The sequence below is a fragment of the Sylvia atricapilla genome, chromosome 6, assembly GCF_009819655.1.
Source record: "Sylvia atricapilla isolate bSylAtr1 chromosome 6, bSylAtr1.pri, whole genome shotgun sequence".
In the NCBI taxonomy this organism is placed as follows: domain Eukaryota; kingdom Metazoa; phylum Chordata; class Aves; order Passeriformes; family Sylviidae; genus Sylvia; species Sylvia atricapilla.
Window position 1 is genome coordinate 23,438,673 of NC_089145.1, and position 21,900 is coordinate 23,460,572.

At 36.7% G+C, this 21,900-nt stretch overlaps 2 protein-coding genes across 18 annotated transcripts in view; one reads left to right on the plus strand and one right to left on the minus strand.

The window, feature by feature from the left end:
• Positions 1–311, plus strand: part of MYBPC3 (myosin binding protein C3) — a 60,436-nt gene extending 60,125 nt beyond the window's left edge. The window contains exon 35 of the mRNA XM_066321128.1: positions 279–311. The gene's annotated coding sequence lies outside the window, so the exon portion shown is untranslated. The remainder of the gene's footprint in view (positions 1–278) is intronic.
• A 9,855-nt stretch (positions 312–10,166) lies between these two features.
• Positions 10,167–21,900, minus strand: part of MADD (MAP kinase activating death domain) — a 55,830-nt gene continuing 44,096 nt past the window's right edge. For 16 of the 17 annotated variants that reach the window (XM_066321106.1, XM_066321103.1, XM_066321101.1 and 13 more), the window contains 3 exons: positions 18,119–18,188; positions 13,090–13,136; positions 10,167–11,646 (listed from right to left, as the gene is read on the minus strand). In XM_066321106.1, coding sequence (XP_066177203.1) covers positions 11,539–11,646; positions 13,090–13,136; positions 18,119–18,188 — 225 coding nt within the window. In that variant the 3' untranslated portion in view covers positions 10,167–11,538. The remainder of the gene's footprint in view (positions 11,647–13,089; positions 13,137–18,118; positions 18,189–21,900) is intronic. The other variant, XM_066321114.1, reaches the window with a different exon arrangement.

Sequence of the window (21,900 nt, forward strand, 5' to 3'; positions counted from 1 at the left end):
ATACACTGTACCAGTGTAAAAATCTGCAAGAATAATAGAATACTTTGTTGTCATTTTTTCTTAATTCACTACAAGCACTCTCTCTAAGAGACTGTTATTTATTAAAGTAGGGCTAACTAATATCAGTACTCTTGCTTCAAGAAAGAAAACATAATTAACATCTAAATGCATCTTGAAGTGTAATGTACATTTTTGACTTGAAAAGAATGAAGTATTATAATAGCAATCAGGTAATGTATTTGACAATAAATCCTCTTTCTCCCCATTCTTTATCTTAGCATTAGAATGGAACTTGAAGAAAAGTGAAGAGATTAGTGAATCATAATTTCTGCTCATGTAGTAGTCCTGTTCATCTTGGAAGTCACTTAGTACACATGTTCAAGGAGGCAGCAATGTCTTGTAATATCCTGCTTACTCAGTTCCTCTTTTCATTTATCTGTTGTAGTTAGATTGTCCTTGTCTCCACATGAAAAAACGGAAAGAACTCAAGATACAGCTTTCCCCCCTTACATACATAAAATATGTATTAAAAAATAGTAAAAATATGTAAAAATTTAAAAAGCCTAATCCTTTCCTAATGTCTGAAACAAGCATAAATCCCCCAGTTCTACAGTTCACTCCATCTTCTCTTTGCAGAACTCTGACATTCTTCATAAGAAACAAGTAGCTCAGAATAATGAAGAAGATATTATTTACAGTATATAATTATTATATTCATCTCTGTACAACAGAATGTAACTTGCATTCCTACTATTTTCACTGTCAGTGAGTACTTGAAATATCCAGTGTCCAAAACACACCATTAAAGAACCACTGGCTATAGCTACCGTTCTGCTTTTTAAAGAAAATAATTCTTTGATAATTACTCACTACTTGTTTTCTAGCTTTTAAAAAGACATCACCATAGAATTCCAGTTATTAGATTTTTTTTGTTACCAATCAGAGACACTACATGAATCTACAAGGATAATTTTGCACATCAGATGAAACAGTGGAAGTTCTAGCAAGGAGGACTATTTGCACATAAATAAAAAACTTTAAACAGAAGCTTGGAATGAATGTAATAAGCTCACTGTTATAACTCTTCCTGAAAGTTTCTGAAAGGCTATGAGTGACATGTGAACATTTTTGCAGATGATTTTGTCTAAGAAAATGACACAATAGCATTTCTAGCTTCTCACCTACAAGTCTGGAGAGTATTTGGGGTAGATTGTCACCAGATGTGTAGTTGAGAGTTTCTGGCTGGGAAGTACTTTTTAATGCTCACAGTACAGGAGACAGCAAGAAGATGATATTAATCCAGACAGCATTGCCTTTTGGAAGAATCTACACAAAAGAACTGAAGTAATACTCCTCCCCTGCCTCCAACACGTCACTTGGGATAGCAAAGCATGTCTGACACAGCGTGTTCATTGTATTAAACAAGCAAATGCATCTTCATAATAAAAGCACTGATGGTCATGAGATGCGTATTTTAATTAGTTTTCATTATGACATCAGAACAAAAAAGGATGCTCTAAAACCAAAGCAAGCTTATTCCAGGTTAACACTTGTCTGTTGCAATTGTTGTTACTCAATGAATAAATAAAACTTTAAAAGGAAAAGATGCAGCCAAGTTTACACTGTTTTATGCTTGCATTTCCTGATCAATGCTATTATTTAAAAAATAAGGCACATACCTCAAAAAACTTAGATAATCTATATTCTAAAGAATCTGTGACCAGAATGCAGTGGACCAAGAGGACCATCTCAGCATCAGTGGGACAATGCATATTGCAAAGCAGTGATTAAATTGCAAGAGTTGGAGCCTAATTCCACAGGGCTTTCTAAGAATTCTGCACTTGAAAAACACAAATTAGTTTTCATTTCCAAAACTTCCAATGACAATAAGTCAAATGCAAATCCAGAGCCTTAAAAAAAAAAAAAAAAAAAAAAAAAAAAAAAAAAAAAAACACCCACCACTAACTCCAGTTAGGCTTCTGAAAACTCTTCATAAAATGAGAATTCTGAGTTCCAAATTTTAACCACTCCTTACCTGAAAAGAGGAAAAGGGGGAAGATGCACCTGCAAAGTCTCAATTTCCTGTAATTATTGCTAGAAAGGTCTTCAGAAAATGTTGGTGTTTTACTGATGTTTTGCCAGCACATACTATTCTCATTTATCTGATCAGTGGCTGACACAGATCCTAGAAGTAGTCACTAATTGCCCATTAATTCCAGGCTGGTAATAAATAAATGATTAAGTAAATTACCTTCATCCCAATCTAATTAAAACCATATACACTGAGAAGCTTCTCCCAAACCTACCTGGTTAAGAAAAACAAAGTATCTCCCAATTTTTCCCCCATCACACCTGAAAGACTACTTGATGAAAGACAGTTTACACTATCATTTCCTGGGTGAGATCTCCTTGGATGTAAAATCAGATGGCCTTATCTCTAAATGTCATGGCAAATACTCTTACCTTGTAGTTGTTTAGTGCTGTTGGAAGTGTGCAAGGTAAGTTCAATAGTAAAAGAAAAAATTAACATAGGTCATAAAGTTTAAAAATTCCTACCTAGCAGCATTCTCTTTTAGCACATTAAGTGGCTTTCACAGCTGACAGCAGCTGCTTTCAAAAACAGCAGTTCTACTGAAGTCATTCCAGTAGTTTTCCCCACCAAGCCGAAAAACCCTGTTATTGCTCTAGTAAAAAAAAACCAAAAAAACCCTTCCATATGAAAAGTATATGTAACTTAGACAAACATAACCTGTTCAGGCTGATAATTTCTATCCAGCTGGAGGTGAAATTGACTGTAAGTTTTGATGTTTCCATAATTTCCATTTAAATCCTGTCAATTCAGGCCGCTGGCTGCCAGTTCAGTGTACATGCCTTTCCTTCAGACTACAAACTATATACTTGGATGGTTTGAATTACATTTGTACCACTCATTTGAAGCACGGGGGTGTTGCAGAGTGTTACTAAAGCCCAGTGCTTCACTTTAGGTAAAAAACATCAACTCTAAAATATTATGACAAGAAAAAGCCCTTCCAGCACTCCTACTAGCCCAGTTCTCTCAGGGTGGCATTACCTGCCAAACAAATCCTCTGCTGACATTTTAGCCTAGGACAGCACACATTTCACGCCACAGCATCAATTCTTTTGTTTCAGCACTGTTGTGTAAATACTCTAAGTAAGCAATATTTACTTATTCCTGGCAATGGGAAGCTTCATGTAATACTCTTCATAAAAGCCACCAGCTGGAATTAAACCGTCAAATGCAAACAAAACCTTATCTGAGCACCTTGTTTCCTTGAGGTTGTCTCAGTCTTCAAATGCTGATCATTATTCTGGGAGCAAATAATAATAGCAAAATGAATTAATGGTTGACCATTATCTTTTAAAATAACAAAGAAAAGGGGCAAAGATGTCCCTCATGCTACAGCACCAACTCCCCCCTTAAGTGCCAGGAGCTTCACCACCCACTCATCAGCTCCTGCTCTGAGAGATTATTGCTCAGGGCTGCAAGGCCTGAAGAAAATCTCTTCAAACTGTGGTGTGAGCATAGGAGATTAAGATAAAGCTGCTGGGTTTTCTCCTTTTCCTCTTCAGCTGGCTTACACAGAAACTGTCAAAGGCTGTGTAGGAGTTAACGTAATGGTCCCCCATGGAGATGATTTTTTTTTTCCTATTAACAAATAAGAAGTGGATCAGCTGAAGCTAAAGAAGGAAATTACAGGTATGTCCACACAGAAGTCATGACAGTGACTGTTCGGCAGAGCTTCTCAGGTTGCAGCCTGTTCTGTACTCTGCTATCATAGATCTATGACTATGACTGAAAACTAGCAGGCTTATCTGTGGTAACAGCTGCAGAAAAAAGTGACTGCTGTTTCTTTCCTGAGCCTTAGTTTTCTGACTGGTTAATAAAAATGCCAGGAGTATTTCATTCCCAAGTCAGTGTAAATCCAAGTATATGCTCTAGTACTAAAGCTATTCTTGCAGAAAGGGTGCCAACTCCTAGTATAATTTTGCAATGCAGAATATTTGTGTGTCCAAAGAAGGATAACCTGTGTACTAAGAAGCTATGTTTCCATCAGTGTACGTTGTCACCAATTAGGTACTAATGCGTTTTATTTAGCTATCCAGGTCATGGTTAATTACACCACTCAGTGCCTGTATCTCACACTGCATTAGCAGCTATGCAGACAGAAATATTCTAAAATGAAAGAGTCCTACATTTTCACACATCCACATATTTGCTAATATACCATTATTTGGATGATCATCCTACTGTTAGACAGAAATCAGTGTAAAATAGAGATGGCTGCTTGCATTCAGTATCATGTTCGGAAAATTCTCACTTTCCTTAGTAGCTTCTAAATTCGGAACCTTGTCTTGGATGGATTGTTTCAGTTTAGATATCACTTCAGCCATTGCATCACCTGATTTTAGCATAAGCTGATGATTCAGATCATGAGCTAGGTTATCTAGATGACCTTTAAACCCAAGCTGTTCTGTTATTTTATTATTCTTAGGTAGTGAAGCTGCCTAAGTTACAGTTACTTATGTGATACAGTGGGGTAAAATGCAAATTTAATTGATTCAGTTCAAATTGTCCAAACAGAAAGTTTATGAAAAGTGAGATTATCTGTCTTGAGATTATCTTCCTCTTCATCTTTGTAAGAGGGAACAGTTATCTTTACCAAATTTTCAGATTTTTCTAGGCTTACTATATTGAATTGTATATATAAAAATTCAGTTCTACTTGTTGAAAATTACAGTGAGAGATCAAGAGGTTCCTATATATTATTTTAACAAATTTTTCAATGCAGGAACAGGCCAGACACTTAAAAATAGCCTCAGTACATCTCACCTGAGGGTTTCATTCCTTATGAGAAAGGATTATTGTTATTTCAAGAGAGATCTACAATTGAGTAGAATCAATCAAAACACAAGAAAATATTACTTGGTAGAACTTTTTCCTTAATTGAGTCATACAATGGCCATTCATTGGACAGTAGCAAGAGCAAACACTTTTCTGGAAGTCAGAAAAATCATTTATGTTGCTTTGATCACAGAATTCCTTTGAAACAAATTCTTGTATGTATTTAGGAGATAAATTTGTCACTAACATGTCGACTCAGAGCAGGTTTAGAACTACAAGCTGTTCCTATCTCCTTACAAATGAATTTTATAAGAACAGTCTGCTGAGATTAAAAATAGCCCCACTGATACCTTTCAAGTGCTTCCCAAGAAGAGAACTCTATTTTAGGGAAACAAAAGCTGTCCCAGAGATATCCTTTACTTGTCATTGGGCAGGGTCCCCACAGCAATCTGCATAAGCAACGCATCATAAACAGCATGAAGTGATGAAAGTTTAAAAGAAACAGATAAGAATGACCACACTTATTAGGTCCAGATTTGGAAACAATAGTCAAGCATCTGCATTCTGTGCCAGACAGAAATATTGACAGTAACCAGCCCTGATGGCACAGATAAATGTCATAGTTACGAGCACATTTCAGTCAATAACTGTGTATTAGGACAGCTTTAGTACAGCTGTACTAAAGACAATCTAAAGAAGTGACTTTATATTTATATATAAATATATAAAACATCAGCGGATGTGAAAATGTAAAACAAAAATAAGTGTTCAGTGTGCTCCCTTTTTCTTCTTAACCATGGATAAGAGTCTGAACATGATTTTGTGTTCAATACAATGTATTTTGAAAAAATAAACAATATCATACATAGTTTCCATTGTTTTGCTTGGAGGTATAAATTGTGGGACCCAAATATATGAACCCAAATTGTGGATTAATAGAATTTTACCTTCAATAAGGTTGCATTTCTTTGGTATCTGTCAAATGCTAGCAATTACCCCAGAAATCCAGATATACTCCAGGAAATTATGATGACAAAATACTAAGTATCAATATAACCCTCAAATACACTTTCGTTATTTACTCACAATTTTGATATACCCAGGAAAAAAATGGCCAAAAAATCCAAGCTTCTCTTCTGCTTTGTAGATATAGCTCATTGCATGTGATGCCTGAAAAGAAAACCCCAAGTAGATTTTGATCATAGGAAAGTACTCAAAAATTTCTACCTGAAAATGGGACTTGTTCTTCCTCACTGGTATAAGGGGGGATAGCGGACTATGTATTTACAAAGCATAGTGTTTGCTTTTATTATTTTTGTTTCCTACAGTACTGAAAAATGTTAACAATTTATGAAAAATTTTAGGCTGCAAATCTGGTTTAGACAATTTTTATTTTTTTTATTTAATATCAGATTGAATGGTTGAGCCATTTCTAACCAGCAGTGTAGGGAAGAGCTGCTGCTGGGAGGTATCACAGAACAGCAGCACTAAGACTGGAAACCTTTTCCCTTCCCTCTATAGCACTCTTCAGCACTCCACCAAAAATAACTTGATTAAAATGCAAGAGGAGTAAGGATGGAATAAGGCTGAGAATGAAAGATGACAGAGCACTTGGTCAGAACAGGAGAGAGAGATGAGAGACTATGACAGGAAGCTGGAAAGGGGCAGGGACTGGTTGAGAAGGTGACTGGGAAGAGCATAAGTCTGAAATGCCTGGGCAAAGAGGCTGGGAGATGATGATGGCCACAGAGGCAAGAACAGTGTATGAAAGAGCTACAAAGGGAAACAGATGATCTGATGGGAAATTGAGGTATATGGAATTGAAGAGAGTACAGGCTGAGGATTTGTGAGGCAACAGTGAGGAATTCAAGCAGGGCGATGTGTAAAAGGAGAAGAGTTCTTTGATACCCAGAGCACTATGGATAGACCTGTATTCACTGGAGTTAATATGAGAAACTGAAAAGAGAAAAATGAGAATGAGAATACAGAACCAGAGTTTTCACATACTTGAAGGAAGCAACTATTTAGAGTTTTACTGGTGTCTTTCCTGACACCGTTTGTTCCTTTTTATATAAAGCTATTTTGGGAGATGGGGATTTCTATTTCTCTGTAGGTTCCTAAACCACCTTTATCACTATAGTAACTGTTGCAAATAGAGGCAGGACTGTTTGCCCTTGGCTGACATATATGATTCTTTGTTGGACTGATGCTTTGAAACAAAATCAACCAGTGCAAATCTACTATGCTGTAGAAGTTTCAAAACATTGTACACCTGTAAACAGAAAGTTAACTTACCATTCTACTAACCTTGGTATAAACAATGAGATCATTTTTATCATATCTGAGTAGAGTATCTGCCCGAAAGAGGTCCTCTCTAAGCCTGTTGTACTTAACTGCACTCAAACCTCCCTTGTCACCAACATCAAGCCTTTTAAACCTTCAGACACAGTGCTGGAAAGAGGGGTCACATACCTATTATTACTTAAAGCTTCATCACACTCCCATTATTTTAGTGAAATAAATAAACTGGGAATGGCTGTAGAACCTCGAAGCTGTTGTTCACATTGAACACCTTCCAAGGGTGTCACAGGGTAGGCTCTGTGTGAAGCCTTTACCAGCAGCTCAGGGAAACCACTCAGCTGCCTGGGAGTGTCCTGCCCTTGTGACAAGCAGATGCATCTGGGTGAATTGTGACTTCTGGAACGGCAAGAAGCTCTTTGGCACTGCCTTTTGTATAACAAGGTCCTTTGCACAAAGCTGCTGCTTCTTGGTCCCAATTCCACTTCTTCTGGAGCTCTGAGATGTTTTGTTTCAACAGCACCTGGCTTGTCTAAGAGCAGAGACTTTGAGTTTGTAAATACCACTGGAGTCAGTGTTAAGCAGAAACCATTTTTTTTCCCAGAAGGAAGATCTTGCCTCAGAGGCAACATCATCTGACTTTCATCCCTTTGGCAATCAAGGGGAACTGGGATGTAAATATTGCTCTTTGTGAGAATCTTAGCTTCTATTTTCTGCCTAGTTCTGAATTCAGTGATAACAAGAGCCAATGCCTGACACTAGGGCAAGCAGCTGATTTGTTACCATTGCAGGCAACTGCACCCTTATTAGAAACACATTCAGTGACCCAAAAGCCCTCTTCCGACATCATTCTAGAAATATTTTCAATATTTTTGCAACATAAAGGTTCCTAAGGTTTACAATCACAGCCAACTTTCCCATCCACTTTGATTACTAAGCTAGAACTTTAGTTAGAGTCACTATTCTTAGTGACTTACATTTACTAGCAATTTACTTTGTAATACCCAGATGAAGATTTCATTATACTCTGCTATCCTGAAAGTGTTAAAGTAGGATAGTAGAGACTATCCCAAGTTAGGAATCAGGGTGTAGGAAATTTTAACTACAGGTTTCTTAAAGTAATGAGCTCTTGCCTTCAACAGACCTTCAAAATGCTTTTTCCAGATACATCTTTAACAAATACCACTTAATAAGTACCAGTGTCATGACACTCACTGATGCCTAAACTATTAACCTTTAAAATGTGGACCCACTCGTTTTAGAAGTGGACACTGCATTCACAAATAAAACATTTGAGCATAAGAGCATTTTTCGAACATCACAATGAAGATCTGATAACCAGAGTATAGACAAATTAGTAGCTTAGGTTCCACTTCAAAAACTGCCAGGAAGACTACTCACAAGTTCCAGAGATTGCAGAGAACACTTAATAACTGTCACTTTGAAAACTAACTTCCACAAACAAGAAATTGTAGCAGAAAACCTGTTCAGCCATAAGAAAATTTTAAGGCAAATTTATGTTCTTTGGCATATTCGTGTAAGTGTCTTGGAAGTAACACAAGTGTTAAAATAAAAAGGTTGCAACTTTGCATTCATAAAAACTAAGACACAGGCTCCTCCTAGTGGTAAAAACATAGGAATTATTCTTTTTGTGTTAAGAAATTTCTAGCACGATTTATAGTTACCAATTAGTCTGTTAGCCTTCCATTTGGTTCTGGAAGGTTTAGAGACCCCTAAGTTCTTACCTACTGCCAAGGAATTGTTACCTAAATATCAAAATGAGTGTGACATAACTAAAAGCACTCGCAAATCCCTGTAACTATTTTTTTTCCCTCCAAAATAAAGTTTATCTACCTCTCAGTACTTCGGAGTGATGGAGTGGAAAGGATGGAAGACTGTATTCCGAAAGATTTATGCTTTTGTACCAATTTAAAATCCAGCTTGCATTTGCATTTGGTATCCAGAGAGCAGCACTGGGCATTTAGTGGTGGAAATCTGCACAGCACAGCTTTGGCTCAGACGAATATGCTACAACCCCAACATCAAGTATGTGAAAGATTTTACAGATTTCAAAAATGTGTTCAATTCTGAAGCCAAGTCTCACCTAAAGAGCATAAGCCCAGTGTCAGTGCAGTTGCTGAGCTTGTTACTGATTCATCCCAGCCACAGAACAGCAAGGACTATATTTAGCCACACTTGTCCTTCAAATCAAATTCTGTCAAAAGGGACAGAGGGCCACTTTTATTATCAGGTCCTTTAAAAGTCTTATTCTGCACTGACGTTTCTCATCAGCCTAAAGCAGACAGCAGCTTATGTAATTTAAAAAGGAGCTGTATATAGTAAACGATGTTGTGCATTTAATAATCTTCCCCCCATAATTTTAAGTTGATTATGCTAATCAACGTAATCAACTTAAGCCTACTAACATAATTACAATCTAAAAATTGAAATTGTCTTCCTCAGTTGGACCCAGCTTGGCATAAATGGAACCTCTACTGTAGACTGAAGTGCTTTTAGTCTTAACTATACTTGAAATACAGTAGTACGCAGAAAACTACAAATGCCAAAAATTCAGATATTGCTATAAGAAAATTTATGGTCTCAGAAAACAAAAGAAAGAAAATAAATTCAAACCAGGCTAATTTCAGTATTTGCCAATTTCAGTTTTGCTTTTATGTTAGGAAAGAATGAAAGATCATTTATGTACCACTTATACTTGCAAGCAAGCAAAAGAAATTTCCATATTTCAGATGTGTCTATTTTCCCTATTCATATTTTTCAAACACTTTTGTTTTGAAGACAAATGACACAGATGTTGTGTTAGAAGAAAAAAAAACCAACAAAACAGATTCTTTAAAGCTGCTTATGTGGAAAGAAATTTAGATTGTCCATTCAGAGTCTTCTCTTTTCCATTATTTCATGTGCGTGTGTGGTGTATTTTGTATACAATTACATTTGTTTCAGAATAACAAATGACAGAAAAGCACAGGAGGATGAAAACTAGTTGCTGGTTGAATGACATTTTATTTTCACATTCAGAGAGCTGTACAGTTTCTATAAATAGATGTGATACTATAATATTTACATCATCCTCACCCATACTAGTATATTCCATTTTAAATGGTAGATACCCTGACCAAGCCAAACCAGGGTTATTTCTGGGTGCATTTTATCAGAATTCAATGTCAAAACATACAATACATCAGTTTGTATCAGAGCAATTTTTCCTGGTATTTTACATGTAACATTATTTTCTCTAGACAGTCTCACCTTCCAGCATCCTAAGAGCTTTCCAGACAAGTGCAGTACAGTTCAAGAACAAAAACAGGATGCAAAAAAAACCACATTCATATCCAGCCTATTTAAAGTAAGGAATGTGATGGATAGTTTTAACTACATGAGTTTCATTATACATAAACACAATATTTTCAAGATCCCTTCATATACAGATACAGATTGAAAAGGAAAAGAAAAAAGCAACAGTTCAAAAAATTTGGAGACAGCAAAATCCTCTGGGCTTCTGAACATGTGCTGCAGATTTCTGTACTGTGCTTCTGCCAGTAATGTTTCCAAGTTTTACAGTGCTTTATTCATTTTCTAATCCCTGTGATTAACTGCTTTAGGAAGTGCTTATTTGCCTCTGTGAACTCTACTGCTGGGGTAGCTACAAATGTTACCTAAACTCCCATTTGAAAATTCACAGAACCCAAAGTGTTGAGGTTTTTTATGCTATACTACCTTCGAAGTTTTCCCCTCCTCTTGAGAAGCAGTCACCTCCACAGATGGACCAATTAAATAACCAAACTTCAACTGTCACATGATATTTTAAGACTATGACAGCTAAATTGTTCATCTCTACCCAAAGGGAGTGTAGAACTATGTGACAGGAACTCTGTGTTGGTAATTACAAATGAACAACACAGAAGGAAAACAACAAAAACACAACATTGAAACAACATACAGGACCAGGCTGCTTCCACTGTGCACATACCAGAGAATTTGAAAGCAGAAGCCTGCAGTTGTAAAGTGATCAAATTGTAACAAGTACCACTAGAACAAAAAACAACCAAACCCAAGCTATTAGTCATCTTAACAAAAAAGGATTTCAAAGGAATGTCCAGAGTAAGTCACTCACAGCTGGATGAAGATGCTCAAAACTGTCTGATAAAAAGCTCATTTAAAAACTCCATAAGGATGAATTCAGAAGGAGACTGAACAGGGAAGGCTTAGGTTTTTCAGTGGGGAAAGACTTGCTGAGTCATACATAAATAATCAAGTTCTCATAAAAGACAGAAAGTGAGCTCCAGTAACTGCAGTAAAACTGGGAGTACTGCATTATCAGTGTGCCAAAGGGTTGATATTCCCAACTATCACGATCAACTGGAAACTGGTCGAGGTGGTTTGCTTTTGCTTTCTGCCTCTTTTCCACGAATTGCAGCCACATAAGAGAAGAGACACAGCACGGAGTAGCAGATCTCATGAGCCTACAAGAATTTAGAAGAAGAGACACTGAAATTCAGATTAAGTGTTTTACATAATCCATTGTACATTTGGATTTTCCTGCATATCTTTCTTCATGGGACAGCTACTCTGGCTACAGACAAAATCAGGAAAATAGGTAGGTATCCCCTACCACCTTCTAAATGAGATGGAGAGAGAAGAAGAGCCATATAACAAACTAAAATATCCCTTTTGGATAAAAATATTAGCTGCTTAACAGTATGATTTTATAATTTTAAGAACAGTATGCTAAGCTAGAAAGTTGGCCAACCGGCTTCAGAAAAACCATTCTGCATATTTGCTTTTGGTCTGTTGCATGAAATTACAAGATACTCTCTGGGAGACACTGAAAGAGCTAACTAAAGAGAGGGTTTCACATAGTACTACTCAGTTTTACCATTATTTAACTGATTATCTGTGCCATTATTTAACTGAAAATCCTCTTTTACCAGGTGACTGGCAGCATATTTCAGTGAAGGTAAGACTAAGACTTAATTTATATAGTAGTTCTAATACCACCTGTTCTGGTGATTTTAAAAATTCTCATCCTTTAAATTGACATTTAAAATTTCTGTAAAGACAACAAGCATTACAACATGTTTTGCTGTATTACAGTACAAGCTAAAACATTTCCATAAAATATTTTTTCCCATTAAACTGGCTTTTCTTACTAACAGATACAGCTATTTGCTTCTTAAACTATGTATGTTCTAAAGCACTTTGTTCTAAAACATTTCCAGCTTCTTCAAATAATTTTGCTCTCTCTCCTCTTGAAGGACTGAGTTTTCATGAAATCACCAAATGTGCACAATGCACTTCAGACATAAACTGAACTTTCAGTTTTAATGATAACCATTGGTTTCTCTTTCTTCCTCATGAATGCGTATAAGCCTGATCATGTACCGAAGTGCTAAGTATCATTATCACCTGCTGGTGTCCACAAAAATGTTATAAAAACTGAACATTATACCAGAACAAGAGCTCATTTATACAGCAGGAATACTTCTACTGTTCTCTCACAAGTCATTGCTCATGATGAGACGGGAATTTTTTGTAAACTGTTAACAATCACTTTATTTTTAGGAAGTAGTCTCCCTTTCCATCGTTCCATGGAGTAAGGGTTGTGTTCCGCACTGTCTTAAAATTAACAGTTCCACCAGTTCTCACTGTGCTTCAGTTCAATGCAAAATTGGCTACCTTTCATCTTTATCTGTCTTAAAACAGGAGATAGTGCTGTCTGCACTACTGGTGAGTTCCTCTAATTTCTCAAAATCTACAATTACTGAGTTTTGCTGTCTCCCCCTAACAAAAATACCATAAAGAGTAGCTGGTGTAAATCCTGCAGTCTCAATGTAATTCTTTTCTCCACATGAAAATGTAAAGATACATCCTCTAGAGAATCACCAGGGGCATCCCAGTAGACTCACCATTGGCGTCTTGTACTTGTGGCTCACCACTTCTTTAGTTTCAGGAACTAAAACCGGACGGGCAAGAGACAAAACAAAAAGTTCAAAAAACGAGAGGCAAATGGGAAAGAAATAGCACAACGTTCCCATGGGAAAGGGAAGGGATGCAGACAGACAGCAGGTGCAGGTACAGGGCACTTCACTATCCCTCACTTCTACAGACTTCTTTTCATTCACATTATATATATATATCCTTGGAAGACACTGGTAATGTCATAATGAATTACGCAAGCTGGCAAAAATTTTCACTGCCTCTGTTTGGAAGAGCAGATATTTGATGGCTCTTAAGAGACTTTAGCTTTTCTCATATTACTTGTTCCTGCTAGACACTAAAAATAATGAAAAAATATGCTTAATGACAAAGTATGTTTAATGCCCACTAAAATAAAACATAACCCAAATATTCCACCGGCATTTGTCACTATATAAGTCCCAAAGATTTTACTCTTGTTTAAACACTTCTCTGCTGAATCAGATCTCAAAAGAACTGTTGGACACTGTATAGTAAGCTAGTGAAATCCAGAGAGAAACAAAAAAGAAGCTGAGGGAGAAATTTTTCATAACTGGAAGACTGTTTTCCAGCTCTATTTTTAAGCTCTATTTTTTTCAAGATATTCTTTCTCCTGTACAGGATGTGTGTGACGGTATTAACTTGACATACTCACTGAAAACATTCATAGTTTTTGAATTAGTTTCCTCAAAATAAAATGCTGAGTTCAGTGACATGTATTCCTAAAATACCAGGCTGGTTGGTTTATACAAATCTTTATATAAAAAGAGCAGTAGGGCATCGATGAAAAAATCTATTATCCAGAAAATCTGACCTTGTTCCGCTGCACTGCCTCAAACTGATAGAAAGAAAACTGGCATAATATAGCTAAAGCAAATTTGTCCTTTTTTCTCATTGTGGAATGCATAAAAAAAAGCAAACTGTAACCACCCCATTCGTGTGCAGTGCATCTGAACTGTGCCTTTGGCCCGCACTTGGTCTGCAAATGTTGTGAACAGATACCATGGGAAATCACCGGAAGAGAACAAAGACCACACTAGAACATACAACTGGCAAATTTAAAATGTCAGTATCAGGGGAATACCACGACCAACTCTGAGTACTTCCCTTCCAGAATAGCTGAAATTTGCCATGAAATTTCTGTGTCACAACAAAAGAATTTAGAAGAAGCAGTACAGAAATTATGCAAAACCAAATCATTCCAGGTTCATAGAGGAAGGATAAGTGTTTTATTACATATAGTACTAGTGACAAGAAAAGAAACAGAGGCAGATGAGTTCAGTATGAAGAACCAGGAAAAGTCCACGACAAAACCTATCCATGCAGATGTCATCTCTTCAACTATGATATGACACAGCTAAATGCTGGAAAGGAAGACGGATCACACTCTAAGGGGCCAAGAGTAGGCAGTGCAGACTGGGTTTGAGAAAGATCTCAAAATATAAATAGACAATATAAACCAGTACCAGCTAATTCTTGTGTGTCATGGTACTGTCAGTCTTGAAAATAATCTTGAAAAGTTAAAATAATATTGTAAAATACAGACTATGATGATAAAAAGTAAAATTTTTGTTTTATTTTTCAACTCTCACTCTCCTGGGAGTTGGCAGTTGAATGAAGGGCTGAGAAACAAGGGAAGTGCACGCCCAGGCTGCACTGCCCCAGTGATACCAGAGACTAAAGCTGGGGAGATAAGGAGGTGCACATCCAAGCTACCTTACCCGTTGGCACCAGATGTTCCAAATTAACTCCATGTCACCAGGGGATAAAGGTGGGAGTGAGGCTGGTGCACAGCCAAATAGGGTAGGACTTTTACAGCTGTGTAAGTCTCACTGCCCACTGGATAACATACAACTGTTCATATACTCTTCAAAAAGCAGGAAGGGAAAGCTGTAAGGACCTTGTGCCACGAGGGAAGGAGAGAAGGGAAGCTGTAAAGTCCTGTATCATAACTGAGAATAGGAAGAGAGGGAACAGGAGAGCAGCTAGGCAAGGTACTGTCTCTCCACTTCACAGTAAGTTGCCTTGTCTTTACTTAAAGTACTCTTTCACAGTCCTTCCAATGCAGAAAATTCTCCTGAGAGGACTGAGTTAGGAAGATTAAGAAGAGTGGATTTGAATTTATAAACACAGAAGTCAAAGCACTACCACTCCAGAAAAAAAAAAAAAAAAAAAAAAAAAAAAAAAAAAAAAAAAAAAAAAAAAGAAGAAGAAAGGAAAAAAGAAACTGCCCACCCACAAAGGAATAAATAAATAAATAAATAAGACCCCACCACCACAAGAAGAAAAGACTGCAAAGAAAAAAATCCAAGCTTTCAAAGATTCAAGCCTCAAACTGAGAGATTAGCACTTTTTTTCTAACATTAGAAGTTATTCCTGATGCTCTTGAACTGAGGGGATGAAGGGAGTAAATTAAGCACCATCCTGCAGCTTTTGGTCCTGTAAATGAAAATATGGTGCTACCACAAAATGAGTTTAGGGGAGATCACTTTACCTGCTGGAGAATGAAGGTTTTCATAGCAGCAGTGGTAAAAGGGCCACAAGAAAGTAAAGCACAAGTACACAGCAGTAACTCAAATTCCAGAGGGAAGAACCTTATATTTCCTCACTTACTTAAGTTTATACTTTCATTTGTGGAACACAATTCCTGAACTTCTGCTTGCATTCTGCTCTGAAACCACAAGTCCGACTCTGATGTTGCCATCTAAACCCAGCATTAACACAAACAGACCTTTAATTTTTTCCTGTGCTATCACTAATTTGGAGCACTCATGTTTGGTAAAATCAAAATCTTCCATTGAAGTCCCTCCCATCAGACTGGAGTAAGCGCACCTATCAGACTTAGCCTTTCTAAGAGCATCTACTACTTCAATATGGTCCTACTATAATAAATCTGATGGCAAGGTTTGCAATAAATAACTAGATAACTTCACTCTAAATAGCTTCATTTTTAAGAAGTCCAAGCAAGTTTTTGCTGAATGTTTTTACTCTACTACTACCAAACACGTTCATCTATCTTGAACAGGAGAGATTGTCATACCCTCTCACCTTTACAACAATTCAAAAAACAGCTCTGAGACAGACTCTAATCTCAGCATAAGAAGAAAAGTTAGCTCCCCTGCCACATCCTGCTTGGTTTTTTTTTCTATCTCTGTATTAGCTGGATGGGCAAATTGTCAATCTCATTTGGTACATCTAAACTGGTTCTTGCCTTTGACCTCTATTTTGTAAGAGAGGATATTTTTAACTCAAGTGTTTTAATTTCTCAGTTTTTGCTTGTGGATTTCAACTCCCAGTTTATTTTTAATTACTTCTTAAAATTACCCTTTTATAAGTTCCACATGACAATTCTAGCTTTTGCCAATAGGCCCTTGATTACAAAATCTTTCATAAAAAATAAGAAGTACTTTTTCTTACATTTATTACAGACATTATTTAGGGGCTAAATGCTGTGTTACAGAGTCACAAAGACAAATTAGCTAGAAATAATCAAGTAAAACACTGTCTTTCTTCTTGCATAATATAAACAAACTATTAAAATAGGTACTTTGCACTAAAACCTCAAAAAATTATCCAAAATTAATTACTGATTCAAGTAATTTCTTTTAAGTAAAGATTTCAGAAGCTGAAGCCATTCTTCAAGCTAATTTTATGGCTTCTGAATTCTTATCTTTGTAAAACCCATCAATAATCTTTTACTGATTTAAGAAATTTCTGAAAGTAATAAAATTAATCATGCTAATCAACATGAAAAGATGATATCAAAGTAAGAGAAACTGAACAGAACTTATGAACATCTAAACTATTAGAAAATTTTCCTGGTTTAAATATACAGATCTGATCATATGAACCATGAACAACATTTTCAAAAAATGGGAAAAAATTGTTCATTAATTCGGATCTGGAACACTTGGGAGATTTATGGTAAACAATAACCAAGCTGCAATAGACAGAAGAGGTTTATCACCTTAGAACTTTGTGTCACCCAAAGGTGACAACACATTGTCATGGACAAAGACATTAATTTCAGAAATCTCATATTAATAGTCCTCTATAACTCAAGGGAGAATCCCTCAGCTAGAACATTCTGTTCACAGTACCAAAGACCAATGACAGTCTTGGCAATGGGAGTTGCTGATGCATATTCCAATTAATAGCCAAAGTATGTATGCTGATCTATGATGGAATGTTGTAAATCTCAGTTTCTATGTTTCATACATACTCCTAAGACCCAAACAAATGTCTCAAGGATGGCTGGAAGAATAAACCAAATCTGGGTTTCAAGAGAAGTATGTGGATCACCTTTCCAGAGAGCTGCATCTGAAATAATTCGTATTTTTCAGACCCTAGTTAAGAATATTGTGACTGACACTTACACTGAAGAGTAATCTGAAATTTTGCCCAGCCTCCAGTGTAGGCAGATATGCTATAACAATAACTGACCAAAATAGCACAAACTATCTGTTGTTCTTAACCTTTACTTTTCCTCTTATGCTTGAAAATAAAAATCACAGGATAAACAAAATACAACCTGACAAAACAGCTTCTGCTCAATTCAAGAAAAATTGAACTACACTTAGAGCAAAAAGAAAGCTTTGCAATTAACAGTAATTCTTTGTAATGAAAGCATGGCATCTTAAGTTCAGCTTTAAATCCTACTTTAAAAATGTGGTTTCTCAGATGAAAAAGGAACATACCAAGGAAAATTCACACACACATCCACACCTGGTTTTTGCTACTTTGGAAGACTCAGTACCTTTTCTCTGTCTAATAATAAAAAGCACCTAGTCACAAATCTTAATATGATAAAAATTAATGTGCAAATCTTTGTGTGAAGTCACTCATCTCTCAGCCAACTCCTTATATGCAATCTACATTCTCTTCCATCTTCAAAATTGCAATGCAACTCTGAATCTGAAGACTGGAAATTTGAGTTACTGCCATGTGAGTACAGACCTAATATCAAAATAATGTAATTACCAAATTCCTCCAGGACAAAGACTCCTCGCACAGTATTGCACTTTTTAATGTGATTCAGCTCTATGAAAACCTACAAAAAACAGGAGGAAAAGTAACATAGAATTAGTTTGGTTTGTAGTTTCTTTTAAACCAAAAATCAAAATTAAAACAAAAACATCATCACAACAGATATAACCTGAAGTTTTATAGCATACACTACCAGTTCATTTACAGTTTAATATATAAATAAAGGGTGAAATAAATATTCAGAAGACAAACTTGCCACAATGCTAGAAATCAACAAAAAACTTAAAAGTGCTAAGAAGCAAAGACAGCAGAAGATGAAGTACCTTCCGCTCCTTGCAGGAGGAGAAAGCATGGAAGAGAAACGAAGGAGTTAGTAACTCTGACATATCCAACATTGCTACCCCTTCAGGCACTCAAATGAGTTATTGCAAAAAGAATACCAACACACCTGAAATACAGCAAAAGAGGGGGACGAGAATAAAGCTGGCTCCCAAATTTGGCACTATTTGTAGCCTCTGATCCATCCCAGGTAGTTTCTGCCCCTCCATGCATCCTCCTCCAGCACAGAGGGCAGGTAAGGGGCACTATACTTCCCACCCTGATACTGATCCTCCCAACCTACCATATAGTCAAACTGAATCCAGTGAGGAACCACTAACCTTTCTTCTCCCTGATGGTTCTGCCATGTAAGATTTTTCTAGAGTTTATAACATATAATCTTCAGAGTTACTCTTGGAACCATCTCCTTTTAACAGCCAGTACCAGTTTTCTGCTTTGAGCAGGATGGGAGAGTTTAGATCCTTCACTATGGTTTGCTCACTTCACATTTGGCTCTGCCAGCTGAGCAAAACATTTAGAAAACAAACCTGCCTCAAAGTCATGTTTTACATAAATGAACCCCAAAAGACAAAAGCAGTTGAACTACATGACAAGATTTTTCAGTCCAGAACGTAGATGCCATGACTCCATGAATAAACAAGTTCTCTTTGCATAATGAGTTTGTTTAACGTCCAATCTATTTAAAGCTACGAAATAGCCCCTTCTTATGTGCATATCTCCAGAAGGGTCAAAGTCAGTACACAGACATAACAAGCTGCAGCAAGTGCTAAAAGGACTCTAATCCGTACCCCAGTTTCTAGTAGACTTTCTTTTCAAGGCAAGAGAAACACTAAACATTGCCCCAATATTTGGAGTGTCTATGTCAAACACCTTAGAGAGGTCCTTGCAAAACTGTATTACAATAGTGTGTTTTGATACTCTGAGTGCCTACACCTTTAAGACACGATGATCTCAGTAGCTTGTTTTAAAACGGTACTGGAGAAATTTCACTGTCTTGGAAAGAAGGGAAAGGAAAACACCACAAACCTCTAGAATCCCGTATTTGCAGCACCAAGGCAGTCATGTATTATATGCTATGCATGAAAGACAAAGGATGTCAACACTAGAAATTGTTGTGGGGATTTTTGAAGAGACTTATCTTTATCAAGAGAGATTAGTAAATGCACCATACATCTAAGATAAGACATGCTGATTTTCAAGTCAAAGGAATTTTACTGTAGTTTTTAGTGTCAGAAAACTAACCAACAGACCTGAGATATTTTTTGTTCAACGTAAAACCCCAAAACTTCCACTTACTTAACCAACAGTCTTGCTTTCTGCTTATGTTCATGCACCCAAGGGAAAGGAGACTTAATCTCATCTATTTTTTGTTTGCCTGTTTTCATTCATGTTCTATATTAGTTTATTCAGTCAAAAACATTTTCGTTTTTGAGGTATAGTTACAGAATAAACAAATCAATAACAGAATACTTTCTCTACTACACTTAATTCTGGTTTTCTGTAATCTTTTCAGTGAAAAGTTTTTGCTAATAGTGTGAAGTACAAAAATTCAGAAATTCAACAGAAAGGCTCAGGCAAAACACTGGCCATTTTATTTGGGAAGAGTAAAACTGTCAGACTTGACTGCCCCAGGTGCTCACAATCTGAATTAATGTTACGGAGTGCTGCATTTCCACAAGACCTATGAGCAAGATGAAAATTTATCAAGTTTGTCACAATTACAATCCGTTTTCAGAAGAAATTAGTTAAAGGGCAATTTCTTGCTATATTGTTTAAGGGATAGAGATGTTCTCCTCTCACTCCATCAGAAAACACATATAAAGGAAATAGCAGTTACTTACCCTAGAGAAATTTGTTCCTAAAGACAGAGCATTGTGTGGATCCTACTGCAGACAGGTATGTGCCTTATGCATCTTATTAAGCTTCCATCTATTTTTGACACAGATGAATTCGTAACAGGCACAGGCTACTGAGTCCCAATATTACAATAGTTTGTAGATGTGAACTCAGAATTATCTGCCAGTGCCACAGGTACACTTGATTCCTCCCTATTCTAAAGAACGTCCTTGACCTGCTAGGTACAGACAGATTACAACATCTTTTATTCTTAAACTTTATGTGCTGCAGCATGGTGAGACAATCTGTGAACACTAAAGACCACTCCCACATGTCAGTAACAGGTTGTCCCACCATGCATCTGAGACATTTCCTGAAGAATTCACAAGAGAGTAAGAAAGTATGCACACCACAAATCAAGAGCCTTCACAAACGGCTTTGTTACAGCAAGCGTCACACTGAAGCAGTATGTTCAGTCTTCTCAAGCAGTCTTCATTTATACTTCTCTTTTAAAAAGTGGAAACCCCTCTTCCTATGTTCTAAGTGAATTCTGTGATGTCCAATCAATAGAGCAATAGAAATCCCTTATACTAGTAAGCCACAATACTAAAAAGAATACTTGGAAAGACAGCCAGGAACAGGGTGCCTTCATATTAAGTAAGGAGAGGAAGATGAAGAGAAAGCTGGGCCTGAAGAGATCTGTAGGCTTTTGTTGGTCAGTATCCTCATTCAAACTCAACAGAAACAGAAAATGCCATTTTCAACACCAAAAAATTACTGTGGGATCCTGGTTTTAACGATGCTTATATAAATCTCCTGAAATCAACCACCTTAGGGAGCAATTCACACAATGTATACAAGAATTGAAAAGAAAAAATCACCCAGAATAGCAGATCTTTTATTAAGAAAACAGACTGGTTGATGAGTGTCAAAATAAGAATGCCTTTAGCTCCATGGAGGGGATTTTTTTTTTTTTTTTGCATGGTGTAACTAGTAGGAGTCCTTTATGTAACTGCTACAGTTGTCCATTCTACAGAAAATCTCAAATGACACACATTTGTTATCTGTCTAGACACTTTGCTCTGGGAAAGAAAACAAGGATGTATCTCTTAGATTCCCTAAATGGTACTGAATGCTCTGGTCAGCCGGCAATATAATCTAACAGACCAAGAATTAAACATGTTGAATAAATGCAGTGTATTTTCCAGAATTGTACTTGTTTCAGTATCAGTCTTAAGTAATGGCAACTCATCTGGCTACAGCTCCCTTGGAGAGGTGATGAAGAGAAGGAATAATCCTTGAGGTGAGGGAGATTGCAGGCGTATGTCCTGGGTTCGACCTGCACAGACTCTTTTCCAGAAAAAAAATATAGGAATCTTCATGACAGCAAATTAGAACACCATTCTGTCTAAGGAAGGATATGGTAAAGCTGGCATTCTATGAGTTCTGGTAGTAGCACAGGCCTTAGTATCTGTTGTACAAAATTAAAGTAATGCTGCAGACAGTCCCATCCTAAAACTCAATACAAATTTTCCCCGAAGGTTTCAGTCTGAATGTCATTCCAGTCTTTCAGGGAAAGAAAAAAAATAAAAAGGCTTAAA